The 17,155-nt window shown below is 49.2% G+C and overlaps 1 protein-coding gene across 1 annotated transcript in view; it reads left to right on the top strand.

Annotated features, from left to right (window-relative positions):
* APCDD1 (APC down-regulated 1) overlaps positions 1-3,705 on the top strand; it is a 43,593-nt gene extending 39,888 nt beyond the window's left edge. Inside the window, exon 5 of the mRNA XM_074985849.1 lies at positions 533-3,705. Coding sequence (XP_074841950.1) covers positions 533-984 — 452 coding nt within the window. The 3' untranslated portion in view covers positions 985-3,705. The remainder of the gene's footprint in view (positions 1-532) is intronic.
* The last annotated feature ends 13,450 nt before the right edge of the window (positions 3,706-17,155 follow it).

Genomic DNA, 17,155 nt, shown 5'->3' with positions numbered 1-17,155 from the left:
TTGTTTTAGTAAAGTTTTTCTTCAGGTCCATTGCAACTGAGCTGTTGAAAATCAACACTCGCTGCCAAACCCCACTGAAATCTGGTCAGGAGAACCAGAATTGAAGGAAGTTGTAAGATTTATGTCTGCAATTATAAATTGCTATTATTTTTTTATGATGGGATAGTGTATCCCCCTGTAATTCAGAGCTAAAGATGTCATTTATTTGATGGCGTGGATAGTCTGTGAGGGATGGTAAAATTGACATTTTCCGAGATTGAGGTTTTCATTTGGAATTTGTTAATTCATTAGCATGGTGGACCAGTAGATCTTCAAAATATTCAAGCTGTCCATGGGATTAATATTTTATTAAAATTGGAGTGAAGTTTTATTGTGTCTTCTTTCCTTTATCTTTGTATTTAAACTAGCCCACCGAAGAGAATCAAGCTCTCTGTTGTATCTCTGAATTCGGCTCTGTTCTAGAAGAAGACTGCCACCTTCACTTTTTGTTTTGTCCCTCCAAGATATTCAGCTGTCTCTTTTTCCTTTACAGTAAATCACATGAAAGTCACCCCCATGGATATAGCTACAGCCTCTCTACTGAATGTCTTCAATGGGAATGAGTGTGGAGCAGAGGGATCCTGGCAAGTTGGAGTGCAACAGGATGTGACACACACCAATGGCTGTGTTGCTTTGGGGATCCGCCTACCACACACAGAGTATGAAATCTTCAAAATGGAACAGGATGCCAGGGGTAGCTACTTACTGTATAATGGCCAGAGACCTAGTGATGGATCCAGTCCAGACAGACCAGAGAAGAGAGCCACTTCTTATCAGATGCCATTAGTTCAGTGTGCGTCATCAGCACCAAGACATGAAGAGTCGTCAGAGGAGAATAAAATAGGCCGTTATAGCAGCGGGGCACCAGAAAAGGTCTCCAGTGTATTTATCCTCACCCTGACGATGTTTATTTGTACTGGGTTCCATTGGAACAGTCACAGTTGAAAAGAAAAAGCTATTTTTTTGTAACTACAAAACCAGGATTTCATTTGACTGAGGGTTGGGGCTTTTTTTTTCTTTTTACTTTTCAGAAAGAAAAGGACATTTACTTTCTTGATGCACTGGAATGCCTGAGAACTGTTGTTCTTTTCCTTATTTTTTTCCCTTCCTTGAATCACGAACGGCACTCGTTTGAAGTTTCTTGCTTTGAACTTCGTCCAGTCTGATCCCTGGCCTGACTTGACTGCACAGCAGTAATTGCACTTTACGACTGCAGACTTATTTGGGTTTTTTAACTGCTAGGGTAAATCTAAAGCTCCTGCTTCAGTTGGCTCTGTCATTTTGCTGTTGTGGTTCAGTCCCCACCCACCCCTCACCCAACACTCAGCTTCTCATCAAACTTCAATTTTCAGGAATGATGCTGTACAGTCTTGTGTTAATACTGTGATAACGGCTTTTGTCTTTTTCTTTAGGGCTCTGCTGTAGATATGTACATATAAAGAAACCCCACAAGGATCTATCTAAATATAATCTTACAGGTTTTACACAAAAGAAAAAATATATAAACTATTCTCCAGTCAGAAGGTAAATGGAAAATTCTCTCAAGTATCAGTCAAAGTAATTTAAACTATTTTTACATATAATTGTTTAACTTGTAAAAACAACCAAAGGTTTAGTGGGACGTATTTTTCTCATTCAGTTATATTAGGTATGCAATTGTTTTGTGCCTGTTGTTGTACCTAGTAGTTATAATGAATCCCTGCCCCTTTAAAATCAAATAGAGAAAACATTTTTTTCCCAATCAGGTATGCACAGTATGTAAGTTGCACAAGTATGAGTGGCTTGCTCGGTGTTATACTCCTTATATCCTCTCTATGCAATGTTTCTGCCCGAGATTTCGTTTTGTGAGGGTTGTACAAAACAGTGGAGGAGATGGGACCATAACACAAATTTAAAAACCCAAACTTCTGCCTACATCGAGGAAGAATTGTAAAGTGACAATAGGAAGTAATGAAAGGGTTCTAGCAGCAACTCTACCATGGGCCAAACCCTGTCTTCCCCTTTTCAAGTTAGAGAGCAGGGAAATACGTGAACATTTGAAAGAATGGACCAGATTTCTCCAAAGGGAATCACACTGCAGACATCCAAAGCACTCCCACTCTTCCCTTCGGTACACGCCGCTGTACATGGTCACTGAGTTTGTGGCTCCACACATTTGGGAGGATGGGGCTGGAAAGGGAGAGTTCCTCTCCACCTCATCATGTGAAGGACATCAGTTTAAAATGGGGAGATGATTCAGTTGAGTCTAATAACAGCAGGGAATCAAACACTATGCTCAGACTCCAAGACTGGCTCGCATTTCACATAATCCCCAATGTTTTCTATAGACTCTCCCCTTTTACACTTAGTTTCCCAGGCTTGGTCTCAGCACTTTATTAGGCGAGCCAGTCCTTGTTTCCATGTGACTGTCTAATATAAAACTAAAATGTTAGCATATTTGGAGTTGATGTTTTGTGAGGATTTGGCTTTGCATGTAGCTTTCTTAATTATACTGCTAGCTGACAGGACAAAAGTTTAACTCGTCTTTACGCACAATTCATATTTTCACTACCACAGGCATGGTTAGAAAAAGAATCACTGGGTAAACATTTTTATATTGCATTAACATAGGAATTCAACCTGGGGCTTTACTAGTTCACTTCCTGGGAAACATTAGGTGCAGTTATAAAAAAAAGTCCTTTGCATATCCCTCATCTGTTGTTTTTTTTTAAATGCCTCCCTTTGTCCATACACAAAGTATATTTTAAATATTATTATTAGTTACCTATTTTCTTATCTTCAATATTACAGGACTGAGACAGGAATAAGTCTTCAAATTTTTGAGCAAAATATGCAGTCTATATGCACTCAAGATGCATGCAGTTAGGTTACATATGCAAATTAGATGGCTGAGAATTGCACGGGTTATTGGTCATCTAATTTCATCAGACTCATTTAAGTTGCATAGCACCGCGTATGCCTATGGGACAATGCAAATATATTCCAGGCCGTAGTTTATCTGAGAGACATCACTCCATGGCCTGTCAGCCTTTGGTGTTAAGACTTGGCAATGGAGGATCTGTGAATAGCTTAATTTATATAGGTTCAAATGTTTTTAAGAAGTGAAAGGATAAAGCCGTTTTCTCTCGCAATTGTGCAGCTTGACACTGGAATTCTGCAGAAACATTGTGGCATTCTGTCCCAGAAGTTATTATACACAAAATAACCCAGAATATAACCAGCAAGAGAGAGACGTGATCATGCAAATCATTTTTACACTTTAAAAAAAAAAACTAACTTCTTTCAAAGCACAAAAGGGAACAAAAAGGAAAAAAAAGTGATCAGAAATATAAGACTCCTGTGTTTCACTACAATTTATAAATTGTGCCTGCTGTCATAGTTCAGAACATGACATGAGTCCCTGTTTTGAGATATAAAGTCACCCTCGCTAATGTTGGAGTGTGTTTGCTTAAAGCCCAGGATTTTAAAAATAAATATATTTTTATTTTTGTAAATTTATAGAAAAATATTTTTCTTCCCAACTTTGTGTTCCAGATTAAACTTCCAGGGACATTTGAACACTTGTTAAAATATTGACTGAAATAAAAGACTGAGTGAAGAACTAAGGATTCCTTGGTATCTTATCTGTACTGGCTGTGTTCTGTCTCCTTTCCACCTATAAACAATAAAAAGCCTCTTGATAAATTATATCCAAACTAGACTGAAACCCTTTATCTAATAACTTAGCTGCAGAAAAACAGGTTTTATTATCTAGTCAACAATAATTTTGCCTCAGATCGCCTCACCTGGGGTTAAACAAAAAGCTCTGATGAACGCAGGTATCATTAGTTAAGTGTCAAATTAAAACACTTCAGGTTCTTTTGATGAAATACGCTGAAAAATATGCTGGAAGCACGCAACAAGGAATGACACTGTTGGCCTAAGAGGAATGTACGGTCATCCACGCCGAATGGCTGTGTCAGTACAAAGAGAGTTTGGTTTCAATAGAAAGAAAATGTTTCTTTTAAATCAACTCTAACCAAACACATGATTTCTGTTCTGGCTCACTTGCTGCAATTTGTATGGACGGGTAAAAATCGAAGGCTAGATACTAAAAACCAGGATAGTTCACAGTGAAATTTCATAAACTTCATAATATTCCAAGCCTCTGTCACAAAAGTATAAAAACATTTTGTACTTCAGCATTTTTCCTTCATGCACTCCACCTCTTTAGTGAGATCACAGTACTGATTATTTTACTATCACCGCAGATTGATTTAATAACTCTCTGAAGTTTTACTTTACTACTAAACTAAATTGGTAGCGGGAAATCTGTTATTCAAAGCAAATATTTTCAATAACCCAAGAAACAGAATGTTGACATGAAATTAACTTTTGAATAAACATTCTGCCTCGCCACCTGCCTCCATCCTTCTCCTTTGCAAGTTTATTACAGCGAAAAAGTCCTGCAGAAGTGGTTCTAGTCACTGTCAGCCTCCTGGAGCCAAAATCAATTCACACCAAACTTTCAGTAAAAATGATCAATGAATGTTATCTGAAACAATGAGTTCATTTGCTTAGGCGCTACCCATGTCCATTCTGTTCAGTTGCAGTTACAGCTAGAGCTGCCTGCCTCTGGAACAGATTTCTCTCTCTCGGGACCAAACCAAAATCAATTTTTTTGAGGCAAATTAAAAAAAAATTATTTTGCGTCAAACAAAATGCAATTTTATTTTGACAACTTTTGAATGTTCTTGATTTAAAAAATAATAATGTTTTGAACTGAAAAGTCCATTCAAACAAAAGAAATGAAACAACTTTTGGAAATGCTGAAACAAAAGGTTTAGGTTTTTTCCAGATTTTTTTTCCAGGTGAAAAAATCATCTCTACACGTAGTTACACAAAGGTAGCTGTATTAGTCTGTATCTTCACAAAACAAAAAAGAAGTCCTGTAGCACTTTTAAGATTAACAACATAATTTATTAGGTGGTGAGCTTTTGTGGTACAGATGCACTTTTTCAGATCTGGAGCTAATGTTGTGCAAACCCATTTCCAATACAGCACTAGTTCCAGATCTGAAGCAGTGGATCTGGCTCATGAAAGCTCGCCACATAATAAATTATTTTGTTAGTCTTTAAAGTGCCACTGGACTGTATCTTTGTTTCTAGCCGTTTTATTGATTTTTCTAGTTCCTAAATATATTCTCACATAGATTTTTTTTCACTCAACCACAAGCACTAATATTTTTGGACCCTCTAGGAGACGAGCAAAATTGCAAATAGCATGAGTTAAATTTATCTGCACATTAATATAGCTTACCAGATTCAAGTCATATCTTCCAGTGTGTTAAGCCACTGTGGTAGCTCTGATCCAGGAGAGGCTGCATACCAAATATTTGTTTCACGTATAGTGTGACTTTAAAGTTTTCTTAGCAACTTAATTTCCATACCAATGACTGTAAGCAGTTGATTAGGTAATTGGGAACTCACTGGAAGAAATTAGGCTTGCTCAAAGAAAATAGAGGAAAGGTGTGAGAAAATACTGCCATCTAGTGGTAATTTGTGTCTTGCAGTCATTTGCTAATGACGGCTTGCAGCACACACTACATCCGCGGCGCCCAAGCTTTCCTCTTCTTGCCTCCCACCTTATCAATAATTGAATGTGGTTTTTTTTGGCCCTTCCGCCCCACACATGCTGTGGAGTTGTGGACCAGTTGGGGGGGGGGGGGGGTCTGCCTAGAAGCCAACAGCTGCGCATGGGGGGGGAGGGGGGGTGTCAGAGGCCAGGAGCAGAGACACAGCTGACCCGCAGTTAGGAGTGGCACAAGGGCCACCACTGCCTCTGGGGGCAGGACCAAAGTGGAGCCAGGGCACAGTACAGCGGGAAGGAATTCCCTCCACCCCGGTCATGGGGGTGGCCCCAGCTCCAGTGCGGGCCCCCACCCCCCCCGCCGATGTTGTTCCCAAAGGGGGGGGGGTACACCCCGCAGGCTGGGGCTCACTGTGCTACACAGCGAACCACCAGTGCTGCTTCCTTGCTATGACAAGACTGACATTTATTTTTAAAAAAATAAATAAATGCTAAATAACTACAGATTTACAGAGCCGGGAGCTGAAAAGTTTTGCATGCGTTATGCTGCAGCCTTGATCACATACTATGTTTCCCAGCAGGCCCACTGCCTCCTTCTGTGCACAGAGCATGCTCCGGATTGTGTGCTGAAGCAGCTGGCCTCTAGGACCGCCCGCCTCCCTCCCTCCCTCGCGCCCCAAGTCCTCACTTGGCGAAACTGGAATGAGGCAGAGAACTAACGGAAGGGAATGGGTGGGCTCATGGTTACAGCATTTCAATTTTGCCCTGGAGTCTCTCCCTGCCTCAACCACCAGTCCCGTGTGATGCAAGGCAACTCACGTCAGCTTGAATAAAATACCTAAAAGACATCCCATCTCCAGGGCCATCCTTATACATTATGGGACCCTACACAACCAATGCCACCTACCCCCGCCGCATGGCTTCCACCGGAGACCTGTGACTTCTCTTCTCCCCTCCACCCCCAGATCCCCTGTGCAGCTTCTGCCTGGGGCTCGAGGTTTCTTCCTGTGTGGCTTCTTGCAAGGTGCTTGGGGCTGGAGGTTTCCCACACACACACTCCCCCCCATGACTGCTCCCTAGTCTTGAGGCTTCCTGGGGCTGGAGCAGAGCCGTAGAGGTTGAGAGCTCCCTCCACTTCCAGTCAGGCAGGCGGGACCCCTCACTAGCAGCTGGCAACTGGGTGAGTAGCAAGGCACGAGGCGGGTAGAAGCAAACCTGCTACTGCTGGAAGGACAACACGGCACCGGTACCAGGCCGAGGACCCAGGTGGGCTGAAGCGCAGCAGCAGAGGTGACTAGGGCCATTCTCAGCACACACAATTGCCAAGGGGCACCTGGAAATTTGGTGTCCCACGTTTTCAGGTGCGCTAAGCAGCCACATAGTTTGTGTAGGCCTAGACAAGGCCTGCCGTTCGCCACCTCCTTTTCCGAAATACTGAAAACTTGTATTGGCTGCTTGGACTGTAAGCTTATCAGCCATTTATATGGGCTTTTGAACACCATTAAATGGATAACGTCACTGTTAGGTTGGCAGTATACATAAATATTTCATTTGCAAATGTATATGCGCACACATACACATGCGCCATGGCAGACTATAACACAAGGGTGGCTCCTAAGACGCCCATGGGCAGGACATGATTCACCAGCAGGCACGTTATTTACCTGAGCAGATACAGGTACGGGCGCGCATAGCTCCTCTGCCCAACAGAGACCCAACCCAGCAGTGTCTGCAAGAATCCAAGTAGGTCTGAAAAGGAGGCCATGTGGCACAGCAGCCTGAACACTTAGGAGAGCAGAGTTCATTGCTAGCTTTGCTACTGTCCTGCAGAGTAACTTTAGGAAACCACATCACTCCCGTGGCTTGGTGTCCCTATCAGTAAAACAGGGATAATGCTACTGACGTCATTTGTAAAGCACTTTGGCTGTGTCTACATGGGCAGCCTCTGCCGACAGACCACCCCGAGCATCTACACGGCTAATGGTCGACAGAAGTCAGCCATTCGGTTGGTAGCCTTATACCTCTCCCCCGTCAGATATAACACTTCTGTAGACAGTATTCTGCCGACAGAGTGCCCATGCCGACAGCTCTGTCGACAGAGCAGGTCCTCCATGGTGGCCAGCAGCCTGAGCCGGGCGACACCCTCTCCACAGCCAGCAGGTGCTCTATGGTTACTGCTTGCACCTGCCCTTAATGCAAGAGGGCTCCAAGAACTCTGTGCAGGAAGCTGGGGGGGTGTGGCTACATGCTGGCAGCATGTGCAGAGTCCCACGCCCCCGCAGCTACTCCCCAGTTATTCAATACATGGCACACACTGCCCGCAACACTCCCAGGGGCCCCTTTGAGCCAACCCAGGCGTCCTCAAGTGGGACCCACAAACAGGCCCCTTCCTGGTCTGCTGCCGCAGTGCAGGACCTCCTGGCCCACTGAGCTGTTGAGCTCCTCATCTCAACCCCCAGTGCCAAGCACCAGAACGCCCCTGGCTATGGCCACCTCACTGGAGCTCTGTCACTGCGCAGGCACCTGGCACGCACCCTCCAACAGGTGCATGCGAAAATCAAGGAGCTGCGCCAGGGCTATATGTGGGCCAGGGGTGCCTGGTGCCACTCAGGACCCTCCTGCCCTCACCACGATGTCCTACATTGCATCCCGGGGGGTCTGCTGATGGGGCACCAGGCCAGCCAACGTGGACACCAGCAAGGCGGTCCCCACCAGTGAGGCCATCACCTCAGAACTGGACTTGATCCCAGAGCCCCAGGACATTCCACCCTTCAACCCCGACTCCAGCCAGGGCACCTTGACCATCGCCCTGTCCTCTGGCCCCTCCAGCACCTCAGCATCAGCACGGGTGTCCCTGGCTCTGTTCCTGGCACCTGCTGGTGGGTCCCTGGGGGAGCAGACAGCCAATTATGGGGGGCAGGTTGCACTACAGTCCCCAATGGGATGGCCCCACCAGGCACTCACATCCTGGTCCTGGCACCTGCACCATGCACCCACTGGGGTGTCCCACCTGGACCCCACAAGCAGCTCCCAGACATGGCTGCTGGGCTGCCCACAGCCCCATGACAAGCAGTCTGATCCCACCCAGGACCTCAGAGGAGGCAGCAACCCACCCCTGCCATGCCTGGGAGCATGCCAGCCACCCGGGTGATGGGCCCACCCCACCTCTGGACACGGCTCCCTGCTATTGGCCACAGCCGTGGGCAACAACCAGCACCTACTCCTCTGGACAGCGCTATGGGCTGCAAGCATGTCAGGGGAGGCCCCGGCTGCACCTGACATGCTTGCCACATGTAGATGGGGCCCACTGCATGGCCACCCCCTGCCAGGGCACCAGCCCCTGGGGCTGGCCCTACAGGGTGCAGTGGTTCAGTCAGTGCCCATGACACCGCAGTGTCCCCGTCCAGCATGGCCCACCGTCCAGCAGGCATGGGCCCGCAAGCCCCAGCCGGATCATCCCATGGCCTGGGGGTGGGGGGGCACAGGAGCTGTGCAGGGTATGATCCCACTGGTCCACCCCACTTCCCACCCTACATCTGCCCCACCTCGGGCCAGGCCAGCCTTGCTGCCCAGCCAGGCAGCCCTGGAGAGGAGCCCAAAGACAGTGGGACCAGGACGACTGTCACCCAGGGAGGACAAATCACCGTGGCCAGTGCGCACCTGTGGCCCAAGGGTCCATTGCCACCTGGCAGACGACAGCTAACACGCATTGGCAGCTGCCATCCAGGAGCAGAACACCATTGCTCGTCTGTGGCTGCAAGTGGACTGGGAGCAGCTGCAGGTGGTGCGGGAATCGCTGCGGCCTGGGTGCAGGCTTCAGAACTGTGGCTGGCTGGGGTGGTCCATGTCCTGGACGTGGTCCAGGTCTGGGTGGCACAGGGCCCAGTATCCCAGATCCCTGCTCCCCACGCCCGCCCCAAAGATCCCCACTGCCTATGCTGTCCCTGTCATCCTTGAGCCCACAACCCAGGTGCTCTTACAGGCCTTGCAGTGGGCAGTGGCAGTAACCCACACCAGCCCTTGGCCCACCCCGCCAAGCCTGACCCCCATGGCTGTCCCCCCACCCCACCTCCCTGTGCTCCCAGCCCCAACCCAGCCTCAAGGCAGGCCCTGGACCTGAGGTGGACAGGGAACCCATGGCTGGTGTGGCTCGAGGCTGTTCACCCCCTCCCTAGGACAGTGCCCCCATCCCAGTTCAGCCTTCCTGTCCAGAGCCCCCCCTCCCAGTTCACAAACCCCTTTCCCACCACAAAACAGAGGAACCTTCTATGGCGGAGGTGGATAAATTGCTATGTGGACATATGGGTTCTGCGAGTCGAGAGCAGCAAACCAGTCCCCCCAGGTCCAGCATCGGGATAATTAGGCCCTGGGATATCATTCGAACCCTTATCTTTTTTACACATTTGTTTAGGTTTTGCAGGTCCAAAATGGGCCTTAATTCCCCCTGCCCCTTTTTGCCTTCAGGATTAGGAAATGACAGGAATAAAACCCCTGTCTCCAAAACTGATGGGGAAACCTCCTCTATAGCCCCACATGTACCTCCTGCCTGAGCAGAGTCTTGTGTGAGAGGTCCCAAAAGAGGGACAGGGAAGGTGGGTGGGAAGTGGGGGGTATGAGTAAAATTGGATGGCGTGTCCCCTTTCCCCCATGTGCAGGACCCAGTGGTCTGCCATGATCTTGCACCACGCACCGTAGAAAGGGGATAAGCAGAACAGAAACAAAAGCTGAGCTGGAACTGGGGTGGTGACCGGTGTGTCGCTCCTGACCGAGCCATCTCAATTGTTGTTTAGGCCCCAGTGGGGGTTTTTGATGACTCTGGCCCTGAGTCTGTTGGCCATGGCGCCTTCTATTAGTACGACCCCATCGCCTTCTGGTATCCCTCTCTCGTTGAGGGAATTGTCTGAACTGAGGCTTACGAGTGAAATGCCGACATTGGCGCACAGGGGCGTGCAGGCCAAGTGAGCATAAGGTGGCCCTCGAATCTTTCAGGCTGTGGAGCCTTTTCTCTGTCTTTGCCGAAACCAGGGATGGCCCCTCGAAGGGAAGGTCCTGGATAGTCTGCTGGACCTCACAGGGGAGTCCTGAGACTGGTAACCATGTTCCCCCAGGCATGGCTATCCCAGAGGCCATAACGCTACTGGCAGTATCTGCAGCGCTGCCCTGGATATGAGCTTATGCTCGTCCACCACTGCATTAAAGCCAGGTTTGCTCTCCAGTGGAACCAGCTCCAAGAAGCGAGATAAGGAACTGGCCGTGTTGTACCTACTAACCAGAGCCTGCTGGTCAGCATCCTGAACTGTTGGCCTCCCATCGAGTAAACACCTGGGGAGTGCTGGGTGCCCTAGGCAAGAGTCCCACAGCCTGCCTCTGCATTTCATGGACCACCCATGGGGTCCAAAAGGGCCACTGGGGTGTGCCTTGGGAGGACACCTGCCAACCCTCATGCACAGGGTGACAGCGCCAGTGCCTGCGCCCACTGCGGTGTGACGTCCTCCTGCTCCCTAGCCGAGCTGGAGTAATAGGAGTCGGACTCTGATGCCAATTCTGACGCCGATGACCAGGGCGGTGCCATGGGCCCCGTGGCTTGCGCAGACTCCATTGCCCTTGCATCTTGTGGTAAGGCACGCTAAATGGGGTCATGTTGGTGGTCTGCCCTGTGAAAGCTGGTCTGGTGCCAGGAATGGCGCCGGTGCCATAAAGGATGACTCCTGCCCATTGGCGCCAGTGTCTGGGGTGGTTGCTCCGGTGGAGATGAGGACTCCCAGTGCGGCTTTGGCCCCATCACTGTGATCTGTAACAGTCCCTGCACCACAGTGAATGCCTCCGGCATTGAGGGCAGCCTCGGAGAGCGCAGGCTCCAACCTCACACCAGCGTCAATGCCGACACATCATAACGCAATTCTTTGTGCAATCTTGCAGATGCCTCGGAGACTTCTCAGTGCTTTACCCTCTCTGGGGACCGGCCCTGTTCATGCCTCTTTTTCTTGAGAGGCACCAGGGACTGACTTCCATGTCACCTCGTAGTGCTGGGCGCTGAAGCCTGGTCGCGACACCAGGAGCTTTTTGACAGCACTGATGGTGCCAGAGCACTCTGCACTGACAATGCAGTGCTCTGAGCTCCCGCGGGGGAAATGTCCGGGCACAAGGCCGCTTCCATTAGTAGGATTTTTAAACATTGCACTCTGTCCTTTAGCATCCTAGGCTTGAAAGCCTTACAGATGGAGCAAAGTCCAAGAAGGTGTGCCTCACCGAGGCAACTCAACCACGTCCTGTGCGGATCACTCTTGTGCATTTGTTTACCATGTTTTGAGCAAGTCTTGAAATCGGGAGAGCCAGGCATCCCCTGATGCCAAAGCACGGAGAGGGGTTCCAGTGCTGCCCCAGCTCTCTGACAACTAAGTGATAGTCTTTATCCCCTGTAAATAGTTATCTGAACTATTTACTATTACATACACTAACAATTACTAACTACTCTACAAGTAATGGCCACCAGCCCAGCTACAAGAGGAGAGAGAGCTCCAGCAACCGACAACGCAGCGAGGAGGAATGGATCAGGTGGTGCATGTGTTGGTCACCGTGCAGGCACCACTCCAGGGGGCACCGTACTGACCCTATGGCAACTGGCTAGGGCAAAAAAGCTTCTGGCAACTGGGCGTGCACAGGTGCACACTCAACTTGGAGTGCATGTGAGCAATCACCTGAAGAAGAACGTGTCTTTGCGCTTCCTGAGATTCTGTATCCATTTCTGGTCACCCCTTTGCCCCAGGATCAGCGGGTCCCACCAATCAGAGCTGGTGAGGTGCCACCAGCTCCACCTGGTCACCTGAGAGGGTGAGCGCAGCAGTGGCACTATACCATCGGGGCCTGTTCTGCAGTCTGTCTCTCAGGGTCATCCCCCCGGATGTGGTCACAGAGACCAATGATGGCCAGTGGCAGGGCCAGCAGGAGGTGGTCTGCAGTCCTGGGTGCACTCGGGGGCTACTCAGCTATGGTCATGGTCTGGAAGGGTGGAGTTCTAAAGGAATTAACCACACAAGTAACTGCAAAAGTTATTTACATTTGTTTTCCTTTAGGAGTCCCTTGCACATACATACAGTCAGCTAATGTAACCATTCTTTAATCCAGCATTTATTCATATGGGGTAAAAAGGAACTAAGTCCTTAAATGTTGGCCATGTTTGTGAGCTATATAAAAAGTACATAGGTAGAGGTTTTGGGTGGGTTGTCTTTGTAAACATGTCCTAAGTGTAGATTTAATCCAAAAAGTGACTATGTGAAAATGGCATCAAGGAACATTGCTCAGTTTGCTGATTCTTATCTACAAGCTTTGGCAGCTAAGGGCTTGTGGGTGCAGCCCTGTGGTTCAGACTAGCTTGTGAATGTCAGAGCACACTGAAATGCTGTGCTTTTAACTCCCCTGTCTGGACACTGCAGGCATGACCTATAAAGTTCGTTAGTCTTCTTCAAACAAGACCACATTAATGCACACTAGGAACCTTTTAATTTGTGCATGCAACAACCACCTGGAGAGACTACACCTCCGCATTTTTTGGTCAGTACTGGTATTCATACTCCTGTAGCCTGAACTGCAAGGTCTCATACACCTATTTTTCTTGTGACCAGCTGAATATGAGCTGGATTCTATTTCTTAGTGTGCATTAACATAACTTACTTCTTACCATCAGCTATCCGTGTTGCAAACCTACTGAAAACAACTGTTTTGTCCTCAGTAGCGTTGTTTTATTGTAGCTGATGATGATGCACGAGAAGAAAAGAACCACTTGTATCTGACTCTGGGTTAAGTTTGCAGAACCTGACAAATCACAAAAACAAATTTTACTTCCATTCTTAGCACATTTAATTTGGAAATCGGTGACAATCTTGGCAGCCAACAAAGCTATGTTCAGTCCCTTTTTCAGAACCGAATGGCACTTTTGATTACAGTTGTCCCTCGAGTTACACGAGGATTGCATTCCAACACACCCCTGCATAATTTGAATTTCATGTAAGTTGGAGGGTGGCTTTTTTCCCTGGTGGACTCACATTCTGCAGCAGGAGCACCTGGAGCTCCTTTGGAAAGGCAAGTCCTGGGGTGGGGATGGGAGCAGTTGGGGAGGGTTAAGCCTGGTGGTGGGTTGGGACCATGGGAGGGGAGCAGTGGGTTAATCCTGGGGTGGGTTAGGGCTGCAGGAGGGGCAGGGGGGTGAAGATGAGCCAGGGCTGTGCAGACCTGTGGTGGGTGTGAGCTGGAGCTGTGCGCAGGGAGCTGGAGCCACTCAGAAGAGGGTTTGAACCAAGGCTCTGCATGGGGGTGGGGATGAGCTGGAGCCACATGGGGCTGGGGCATTGAGCCGGGGCAGGGGAAGGAGGATTTTGAGTTGCTCTTAACTCACGTTAATGCGTATTAAGTGCAACTTGAAATTGCTCATTTCAAGGGATCATTGTAATGGTCATTGCTGAATGAGAGGTACATCCATTGGAATCTAGGAAATGAGACCACTTGCTGCACAGCAGGATGTAGCCCTGCACTGGTCACAAACTTCAGGTTTGGAATCTGTGTGAGACCTGCGAGTTGTTCTGAAATACAGTAAACCCTCAAAAAGAGAAGTTACTCACCGTAGTAACAATGGTTCTTCGAGATGTGTCCCCGTGGGTGCTCCACGATAGGTGTCGGGCTTGCCCCAGCGCCGCAGGTCGGATCTTTTCAGCAGTTTCTGCCGGACCACGCATGCGCCGGTGCGCGCCGCTCCCTTGCGAGTTCCCGGCCGCATGCGCGATCCGGTCCCCGCCAGTTCCTTGACCAACCACCTCGGATGCTCCTGAAAAATACTAAACAGAGATCCAAAGCGGGGAGGATGGGCGGGTGGTGGAGCACCCACGGGGACACATCTCGAAGAACCATCGTTACTATGGTGAGTAACTTCTCTTTCTTCCTTGAGTGTCCCCGTGGGTGCTCCACGATAGGTGACTACCCAGCAGTAACCCAAGATAGGAGGTGGATAATCAGTTCATGTGCAGCTTGTCCCCGAGAGGACCGCTGTCGAGAGACGGGTATCCTCTTGGAATACCCTGTGAAGGGCATAATGCTTGGCGAAGGTGTCATAGGATGAATAGGTCGCCGCTCTGCAAATGTCTTTTAGCGCAATGCCCTTGAAAAAGGCTGTTGATGCCGCCACCACCCTAGCGGAGTGAGCCCTAGGCGGGGCCAGTAAAGGAGTCTTTCTAAGTTCGTAGCACATTTTTATGCAGGATATGATGTGCTTCGAGATTCTCTGTGAAGAGAGACCTTCTCCTTTTGATTTGGGAGCGAGCGAGACTAGGAGTCTATCCGTTTTCCGGAAGGACTTAGTCCTGTCTATATAGAAAGCCAGCGCCCTCCTTACGTCCAGTAGGTGTAGGCGTGCCTCTTTGTTGGAGTTATGAGGCTTTAGATAAACAAGGGTAAAACTACAGGTTCGTTAATATGAAAACTCTGAAGAAACTTTGGGAACAAAGGCTGGATGCAGCTGTAAGGTTACCGCCTCCTTGGAAATTACTGTGCAGGGTGGCGTTGCCATGACTGCCGCAAGCTCGCTCACCCTGCAAGCTGACGTGATTGCAAGAAGGAAGGTCATCTTTATCGTAAGGAGACGGAGGGAAACCGTGGCTAAGGGTTCAAACGGTGGTCCCGTTAGCGCATTAAGCACCAGGTCCAAGCTCCACAAAGGTGGAAGCGGTTTCCGAGGTGGGTATAGGTTTACCAGCCCTTTGAGGAACCTGGTAACCATGGGATGGGCAAACACTGTGTGCCCTTCCTCTTCATGTCTGAAAGCCGATATAGCGGCAAGGTGGACCTTCAACGAGGAAAGGGAGAGTCCGCCTCTCTTGAGGTCCAGTAAATACTCTAGTATTACAGGTATATGCGCAGCAAGGGGGGCTAATTGCTTGGTAGAACACCATGCAGTGAATCGAGTCCATTTTTGCTTATAGGGCTTCCTGGTGGAAGTCCTCCTGCTACTTTCTAGGACTTGTTGCACTCCCTCCGTACACGTGCTCTCTAGGGAGCTGAGCCATGGATTAACCATGCTTGCAGTCGCAGGCCTCGGGGGTGTGGATGCACTATGGACCCCTGGGCTTGCGTGAGCAGATCCAGCGCCACCGGGAGGGGCATCGGTGGACGGTCCGACATGCGCAGGACTAAGGGGAACCATTGCTGTCGATCCCACGTTGGGACTACTAGGATCATTCGGGCTCTCTCTCTCCTGGCTTTCTGCAAGACTTTGTGGATAAGCACTGTGGGAGTAAAGGCGTAGAGCAGGGGGCCCCTCCACGAGATCGCGAATGCGTCCCCCAGGCACCCCCGTCCCAGTCCTGCCCTGGAGCAGTATTGGGGGCACTTCTTGTTGTGTTGAGTGGCAAACAGGTCTACCTGGGGAAATCCCCATGAGTGAAAAATCGGTCGTAGCAGATTGGAACGGATCTGCCACTCGTGTGTGAGTGCAAAGCGCCTGCTCAGCTGGTCTGCCTTCACATTGTGAGCGCCTGGTAAATACGAGGCTTTCAAGGTTATATTGTTGGTGACGCACCAGTTCCACAATCGGACTGCTTCCGCACATAAGGCACGGGACTGAGCTCCTCCTTGCCGATTTATATAAAACATGGTGGAGGTATTGTCTGTACTGATCCTGACTACTTGCCTTGCATATGGTCTCGAAAGTGTTTGCAGGCGTTGAACACTGCTCTGAGCTCCAGTATATTTATGTGCAGTGACTGTTCCGTGGAGGACCACAGTCTTTGCGTCACCTTTTTGCCCATGTGTGCTCCCCACCCTATGTGGGAGGCGTCGGTAGTGAAAAAAACAGATATTTGTGGTTGGTGAAAGGGCACCCCTGTTAGCATGTTCTTGGGGTTCACCCACCATTGCAGGGATCTGCGCACCTCTGTTGTGGGCGACACCACCCTGTGGACAGTGTGTGCTGCCGGTTTGTAGACGCTCGCCAGGCAGTGCTGCATGCTGCGCCTATGCAATCGGGCATTCTGTACCACAAACGTTGCTGCTGCCATGTGGCCCAGCAGCTGTAAGCACGTCAGAACTGGCACCGTAGGGCTGAAGGTGATGACTTGCACGAGGGAACCAATGGTGCGAAAGCGGGCATCTGGTAGATAAACCATTGCTGTGATGGAATTTATACATGTCCCTATGAACTCTATGTCCCGTGCGGGGTCTATCTTTGATTTTGCCAGATTGATGACCAGGCCCAGCAAAGAGAACGTGTCTGCTGTGACGCGTATCATGCGAAGTACCTCCTCCTTCGAGGCCCCTTTCAGTAGGCAGGTTTTGTTTTTTTTTTCCGATATGGGAATATAAACACCCCCTGTCTGTGCAGGTAGGCTGACACCACTGCCAAGGTCTTGGTGAAGACTCTTGGGGCCGAGGAGAGGCCAAACAGCAGAACCTTGTACTGAAAATGTTCTTTGCCTACCATAACCCAGAGAAAACGCCTGTGAGCCAGGTGAATAGTTATGTGGAAATACGCGTCTTGTAAGTCGAGGGCTGCGAACCAATCTCC

This window comes from Carettochelys insculpta, chromosome 2 (assembly GCF_033958435.1).
Source record: "Carettochelys insculpta isolate YL-2023 chromosome 2, ASM3395843v1, whole genome shotgun sequence".
NCBI lineage: Eukaryota > Metazoa > Chordata > Testudines > Carettochelyidae > Carettochelys > Carettochelys insculpta.
This window is presented reverse-complemented; position numbering and strand designations above follow the sequence as displayed.